Source organism: Marmota marmota, unplaced genomic scaffold, assembly GCF_001458135.2.
Source record: "Marmota marmota marmota unplaced genomic scaffold, marMar, whole genome shotgun sequence".
Classification (NCBI taxonomy): Eukaryota; Metazoa; Chordata; class Mammalia; order Rodentia; family Sciuridae; genus Marmota; species Marmota marmota.
Genome location: NW_026006039.1, coordinates 320,164 through 328,163, shown reverse-complemented (window position 1 = coordinate 328,163; position 8,000 = coordinate 320,164). Strand labels below are relative to the sequence as shown.

The 8,000-nt window shown below is 37.3% G+C and overlaps 1 protein-coding gene and 1 pseudogene across 1 annotated transcript; both read left to right on the top strand.

Annotated features, from left to right (window-relative positions):
• The first annotated feature begins 1,707 nt into the window (after window positions 1-1,707).
• On the top strand, window positions 1,708-2,640 carry LOC107161084 (olfactory receptor 2B6-like). Its single transcript, XM_015507592.1, has one exon. The coding sequence runs from the start codon at window positions 1,708-1,710 to the stop codon at window positions 2,638-2,640; it is 933 nt and encodes a 310-aa protein (XP_015363078.1).
• A 3,353-nt stretch (window positions 2,641-5,993) lies between these two features.
• LOC107161080 lies at window positions 5,994-7,181 on the top strand (annotated as a pseudogene).
• Window positions 7,182-8,000: the final 819 nt, after the last annotated feature.

Genomic DNA, 8,000 nt, shown 5'->3' with positions numbered 1-8,000 from the left:
CTGTTGCTGTATATTTAAATAAATAAATATTTTTTAAAAAGTCGGAAAAAAAAGATAAATGTCACACAATAAGGCTGTAACCTTATCAGATCAATCCCAAAACAGACCAGTTTTACCTGAAGGAAGTGATCTCAGTCTGCCTGAGTCCACATAATAAACATGAGTCTTATTTTTAATTGTCATCAAAATAAGCAACATGAAGTGTCATAGTATGTACCAATCAGCATTACTTATTGTTCTGATTTATTGTACCCAAGTTAAAAAGTTCTATGGTCTGCCCTGTCCAGTAGGAGCTCTCACTCTACTGATGTATGAATCAGGACAAAAAAAAAAAGACCTACAACTAAATTTTTTATTTCCAGTTTTGAATAAAACTTGTATATTGGAATGTGAAATAGATGTGGAGCAGAGAGGAATGAGTGGAAAAACTCCACCAAACGAATAATGTGGAAAAATATATATTCATATGGGAATTATAGTTGCCTATTTGATATAATTGAATTTGTTTTTCAAATTGATGTACTCATGAATTGTGTATGCTGCTTTATACTTAATGTTATCTAGATTTTAAATTAATATCCTATAGCATGTATGTATGGGAGAGAGAATAAAAGAGAGACATGCCACTTTATTTCTTCATTGTTGTAAAAACATTCAATATTTAAAAGTTTCTAAGTATCACTTGAATCCCACTCATTGGGAAGTTTGCTTTTTATTGATACAACTCATTTAAGGGTCTTCTATTGTTATGATTACAAATAATTAAATCTTATGAGATATACTCTGAGAGTTAATGAAGTAAATTATACAAAGAATTCTTGTTAAATGCTCCAGAAACATTTATGCAATCAAGCTCTGGACTTGGAGGATATTATTTATATGTTTAGCATTAATTGCACCAATTTAAATTTAGAATCTTGTGTCTTTGGAAATCGAATGAATTAATTTCAGAACATTAACAAAGAGATTTACTCTAGACCTCACTTCAAGTGGTAACTAATTGTATATTACATGCATTTCCATAGAGAGCTCTGTCCCCAGGAGCTTTCTTTGCTGATTCATCTGGGATAAGGATACATGAACAGCTTGTGAGAAAACAATGTCTAAGAGCCTCTAAAAGCATACAAATTGCAAGCCCATCAATGATTCTCTGTATTTTTCAACTATTGCCTCTCTAACCAAGGTTTATTTCTCTTTGACACCCTACATCAGCAGAAAGATTAACAGTTCTGAATCTAATTCTTAGATATGTATTTATAAGCTACAGTTTCTTGATCTTGCTGAAATGTTGAAAAACCCAAGTGTAATCCTTCACTATTCTATTTCTATTGGTGAAAATTTATCATAATAAGGTAAGTAAAAAGGAACTTGTTTTTATGTGCCTATCTGAACATTTCCCATCTTATATAAGAGTGAGACTTTCACAGAATACAATTGACTACTAAGGAAAAAACAACATAAATTAAAACATTCATTACCTCATGTAGCTTTCTCAAAATGCTAGTGGATTTTGCTATTGTCTGTGCAACTTTTAGCTGAGAAAGGAAATTTGGTTATCTGTTGCCAGAACATTCATATCGTTGGCCTTACAAGTTTTGCACTCCATCTTAGATTTGTGGATAGTCAGCACATAGTGATGTTTTTCCATTCTTTATAAATCTAACATTTTTGCTATTTCCTTACTACAGGGGAAGCAAATAGGAGAGAATGACTCTCATTAATGAAAGCCACCCAGAGGAGTTCATCCTATTAGGCTTTGCAGACCGTCCTTGGCTACAGCTTCCTCTATTTGTTATTCTTCTCATAACATACCCGATGGCCATGATGGGAAATTTAACCATTATTCTGGTATCCAAGTTAGACCCCCATCTACACAGTCCCATGTATTTCTTCCTCACCAACCTCTCCTTCTTAGACATGTGTTACACCACAAGCATTGTGCCTCAGATGCTGTTTAACTTGGGAACTTCTAAGAAGACCATCAGCTATTTGGGGTGTATAGTTCAGCTTTATTTCTTCAGCATGATGCGGGGCACAGAATGTCTGCTCTTGGCTCTCATGTCTTTTGATCGCTATGTGGCCATCTGCAGACCTCTACACTACACTCTCATCATGAATCAGCACATCCTATTAGTATCCATTGTGTGGCTGACTGGAATGATCTATGCAATCTCTGAAGCTTCTGTTACAGTAAAGTTGCCACTGTGTGACATCAATAAAGTGGATCACTTGTTGTGTGAGATTCCAGTTCTGATAAAGGCTGCCTGTGGGGAAAAGGAGGCTAATGAGCTCACACTCTCTGTGGTATGCATTTTAATAGGGGCTGTTCCTCTGTGTTTAATTCTTGCCTCCTATGCTAGTATTGGACATGCCATATTTAAAATCAAATCTTCTGAAGGAAGGAAAAAGGCCTTTGGGACATGTTCCTCTCATCTAATTGTAGTTTTCTTATTTTATGGCCCAGGCATTAGCATGTATCTTCAGCCTCTCTCTTCCATATCAAGGGACCAGCCTAAGTTCATGGCTCTCTTCTATGGAGTCATGACTCCTACACTTAATCCCTTCATCTATACGCTGAGGAATAAGGATGTGAAAGGGGCATTAGGCAAACTGATGAGCCGCATTTTCAGTTCCAAGTAATATTTATTAGGCATGAAATAAAATTATTTAAAAGTTATAGTTGATATGGATGTCTTTAATAACCCATTCTGATATCATAATCCAATATCTTCTTGTAAAACATGTACTATTTTACATGTTCTTCTTGGAAATCATGTACTATTTTTCAAATTCTTCATAAATATTTTAAACAAGAATGATACTCAGCTAATATGCTCCTGTATAGGCAATCTATTTGTGGTAATATATTAAAAATAATAATATTTTGGTCCATACATAGTGAAATAGTAACTTTGTTTAGTAGTAGCAAGATAAATCATAAGATTTAAGGATTATCTCATAGTAATCCTCACAGCATTAGCATGGAAACCATTCCTTTTCAATGGACTTCTTATCAGTTCACCTAAGAAATATTTCATCATTCTGAGATTGGTACATGTCTGTTTGCCTTGTGTGTGAAACACAGTATGCTTTCAAACAATCATGAGTCTCAAAAATTTATCAACCTTGGGCTAGGGATATAGCTTAGTTGGTAGAGTGCTTGCCTTGCATACACAAAGCCCTAGGTTCAAATCCTAGCACTACAAAAAAAAAAAAAATTGTCAATCTCAATTCATATTGATGCTATTGTTTCTGTGGATCTAAAGGAGTTTTTCTGCTTTAAAGATCCTGATCCTGGAGACTGTTTGACTGAGGCTGGGTTGAATCAAACAAAACAAATCTGGGGTTATCTGAGCTAATGTCATCATGACTATTAGGAAAAGCTCTTGAAATATATTGCTAAGTTTAGCAGTCCATTCATTATTACATCTGAAACATATACAAATGAGTTTCTTGGTGTGTTTATGATTTTTTAATTGCCATTAAAGTTCATGTATTCTCTTCCATGACAGAATTTTTGATTCAAGGTAATTTGAATACATTTTCCTAGGCCAGAATCAGACATATTTAGCTCATAATAATCTATTTTCTTATATCCTTTAAGTAAAAATCATTACTTTAGGTCAACACTTTCTTAAAAATGCATTATAATTTTTACTTAGTGAATAAGTGCACAGTGTTTTGTATGTTGAATTAAATATATATATATATTTAATATGAATATGCATAGAATAAAGATGTTTCTTAATATTCTTTTTAAATATCATAAGCACTCATCACTTTAGTAAAAGAGAGAACACAAAAGTGCTAATGAAAACTACAACCTAGCAATATTTCTATGCATAAATTTGAACATCCAGGAATGTCTTTTTTAGATGCAAAGAATCAAAAAGAAAAATATTTTTTTATTTCTGGAATGAAAAGTCACTTGACCACTTCACCAACCAATATACTTTAAATATTTAAGTTTGGGGTTCAAATGATGTTCAAAATTTGTATCACAAAAGAGTAAAAGTGCAAAAATGTAGCTATAATACTCACATTCTGCTTTTGATGTTGTTTTCATTGTTTAATGCATTTTTTTCAGAATTCATTTGTTGTTTTAATTTCCAGTGTGAGTCTATTCAGAGAGAAATACATGAGAGGTGATTAGGTCTTGAGGGCCCCTCCCTCCTGAAGGGGATGAAGGCTTTTATGAAAGAAGCTTGCCACAGAGTTTGGCCTCTATTACTATTATTATTATTATTATTATTATTATTATTATTATTATTATATTTTGTTAGGTTGTAGATGTGATAACTCCACTTATAGTTGATGAGTTCTGCACCCTTACATGTTGAAATTTGAACATTAGAGAAGCAGGTCGAGGCAAACATATATAGCAGGGTTTATTTAAAAAGGGGTAATATAGACTTCTCTTAGGACGGAGAAGGGGACCATAGCTGGTATCCTGGTATCCCAAGAAGTGAGATGTTCTGCCCTTTTTATGTCCTAGGCTTCCTTTGTTCTCCTGCTCTCTTCCCCTTATCTTTCTCCTTCCTGCATAGGCGACTAGGCCTAGGAATGCTCAGTGGAGAGGACAAAAGGTGGGAAACAGGTGGGCTGAAGGGGGAAGAGCAGGATGGAGCAGCCCAGGATACATTAATTAACAAATTTATAGCTCCCTATAGGGAGAGGCAATTACCTTACCAACAGGTTGGAGCAGGGGCAGGTGAAGGAAGGACTCTAAAGGAATTAACATTTCAATCCCTCAGGGAATAGTCTCTGACTTCCCTGACTCACTCAAAATTGGCCCCCTTGATCAGACCTGAATTGATTTACCTATCTATACTGACTACCTGTCTAATTCTGGCTTCAGATGACACAATACCTTTATTTAAGTTTTTGTTTATTTTAATGTGGTGCTGGGGAGCAAACCAAGTGCCCCAAGCATATTAGACAAGTGCTTTACTGCTGAGCCCCAGCCCTAGCCCCAGAGTTTGGCCTTTTTGCCCTTCTGCCTTTCCTCAGCACACAGTGACACCAAAGGATTCCAAAACAAGGTGTCAACTTGGAAGCTAAAACTGAGTCTTTACTGGATAATAAACTTACTGGTGACTTTATTTTAACAACTGTCTCGTCCACAGCCCATTTGTGCCAAAAAAGTGGGGTAGGTTGCAAATAGGCCACATAAAGTGCGCAGAGACTGAATGGCAGACATATTATTTATAGGAGAAGGCATACAAGAAATCAGAGACTTTGATGTTAAATGAAATTTTAAAAGAGTTTTATTAATTAAAGTTTGATATTCATCTTATGCATATAGTGTAATTCAGTAGTTGTACTTTTGGGAAAATAATTCATAAAAATTTGTTCAAAGGCCTAACTAGAGAAATGGTAATTGTTGTCTGATGACATTCTTAAATTACCCTCAGTCCTGAGTGAATGTGATTACTATCTCCTTGACATGTGGAAGCTACTCATTACCAATGTGTAAATGTCATTCCTATTGTAAGAAATCAGAACCTCCTAAAAGTTATATATTAAAATCTTAGAATAAATAATACTGACAGAAGTGGAACCAACAGAAATGAGTTATTTGGACTTGATGCCTTCATGTCTCCAGGGTTTATACATTCCTTTCATTCCAACATGAAATATACCTTAGTTAACTTCGTTTTTTGAGCAGAAAGGAATATATTTTATCTAAAGGTGAAAGTGTGCTCCTCCCTTGATATAAATCATGAACACTCTTTGAGATTGCTTTTCTAAGGGAGATGATCAAATATTTTTCTCCTTGTCCCAAGCAATTAAGACTTTTCTAAAGAACAAAGGGAAAGCAGAAAATCATACTAACAATTAAAAATGTAAACATTGGAAAATAAAAATTAATAAAAAATTTAAGATACAGACAACCATTTAAGTAATTCATACAGGCAAAGTGAAAATTTTAGAACTGCAGTTTCCCCTCCGCCCACGCCCGCCAGAGCCTGTTCCTGTCGGCTGATCAGAGTCTGCGAATTCTCCACTCTGAGCCCCTCCGGACCACCCCGACCCCAGCTTTCTATCCTCTGAAAACACTAAGAATAATGTCCCTGCATCAGTTTTTACTAGAGCCAATCACCTGTCATGCTTGGAACAGGGATCATACCCAGATTGCCCTGAGCCCTAGTAATCATGAAGTGCACATCTATAAGAAGAACCGGGAGCCAGTGGATGAAAGCTCATGAACTCAAGGAATACAATGGACACATCACAGGTATTGTCTAGGTACTCCCAAGAGTGACCACATCGTCATTTGTGGGGCAGACTGCAATGCCTATGTCTGGAGTCAGAAAGATGGCGTCTGGAAGCCGACCCTGGTGATCCTGAGGATCAATCCCACAGCCACTTTTGTGAAATGGTCCCCTCAAGAGAACAAATTTGCTGTGGGAAGTGGAGCACGACTCATTTCTGTTTGCTACTTCCAGTCTGAAAATGACTGGTGGGTAAGCAAACACATTAAAAAGCTGATCTGCTCCACGATCCTCAACTTGGATTGGCATCCCAACAACTTTTGCTGGCAGCAGGATCGTGCGACTTCAGATGCAGAGTATTTTCTGCCTGCATTAAAGAAGTGGATGAAAAGCCAGCCAGTGCGCCCTGGAGCAGCAAGATGCCTTTTGGTCAGTTGATGTCAGAGTTTGGTGGCAGTGGCACTGGCGGCTGGGTCCATGGGGTCAACTTCTCTGCCAGTGGGAGCTATCTGGCCTGGGTCAGCCAGACAGCACCATGTCTGTTGCTGATGCCTCAAAAAATATCCAGGTCTCAACTCTGAAAACGGAGTTCCTGCCACTCCTGAGTGTATCATTTGTCTCGAAGAATAGCGTTGTGCCTGCTGACCATGACTGCTGCCTGATGCTGTTTAAATACAATGACCACGGCTGTTTGACCTTTGTCTCCAAGCTGGACATTCTAAAGCAGAGCATCCAACGCAACATGTCTGCCATGGAACGCTTCTGCAACATGGACAAGAGGGCCACCACCGAGGACTGCAATACGGCCTTGGAAACGCTGCACCAGAATAGCATCACTCAAGTGTCTATTTATGAGGTGGACAAACAAGATTGTCGAAAATTTTGCACTACTGGCATCATGGAACCATGACAATTTGGGATTTCAAGACCTTATAATCTTTGATCCAGGGCCTCCAGATAATGTGAAGCTGTGTGAGCCTCCCGCGTCCAGCAGGAGAAACATGGCTGCCTGCCCCTCTGCCCCCAGCGTGACGGTGAGGAGAGCAGCCCCGGGAAACCCTGTAAACACATATTGCGCAAACATTGTGTGTTTTTGTTTAAATATAATTGGTGAAAATGTTGGTTTTTTTAAAGGCAACAGTGGTTTGTTTTGTTTTGTTTTTTGCTACTTCATTCCATTCTTGACCGAAGCTTCTGTTCAAGTAGTTCATTATGGAAAATTGTCACATTAACTTAAAGGAAAGAGTGAGGGAGATATGTAAAATGTCTGCTAGAAAATTAAATAAAAATCCCAAATGTGAAAAAAAAAAACTGCAGTTTCCCACACTAGGGAGATCTTCGGAGCTGCATACAATAAAACTGTAAGCTATTAACATATTCAAGAAAGATGATTAAAATAAATGTACACCAAAACTCTGATTAAAAAAATGCCCTTATGATTTATGTAAATCCAAAATCTTTCAAAACTGTTACACTCAGGATGACAATGTCTTGGAAGATTCCCAGAGAAAACTCATGATGGTTGACCAGAGAAGTATTAGATATGGTGCAGTAAGGAAATGTATGCTTAATTTTATTGGAAGAAAAGATACCATATAGAAACACAACTACTGTGCTAATCAAATCTGAGATATACATGCATCATTTTTGCCGCAGCCAGATTGGCTGCAGCAAAATAACGGGGGGGGGGGGGGGGGGGGAAGGGGGGGGATGGGGGACGCATAACTTGATGTCGCAAATGACGTTTGGATTACGGAAAGGTTGCATGGAACAGGTCAGGGGAAG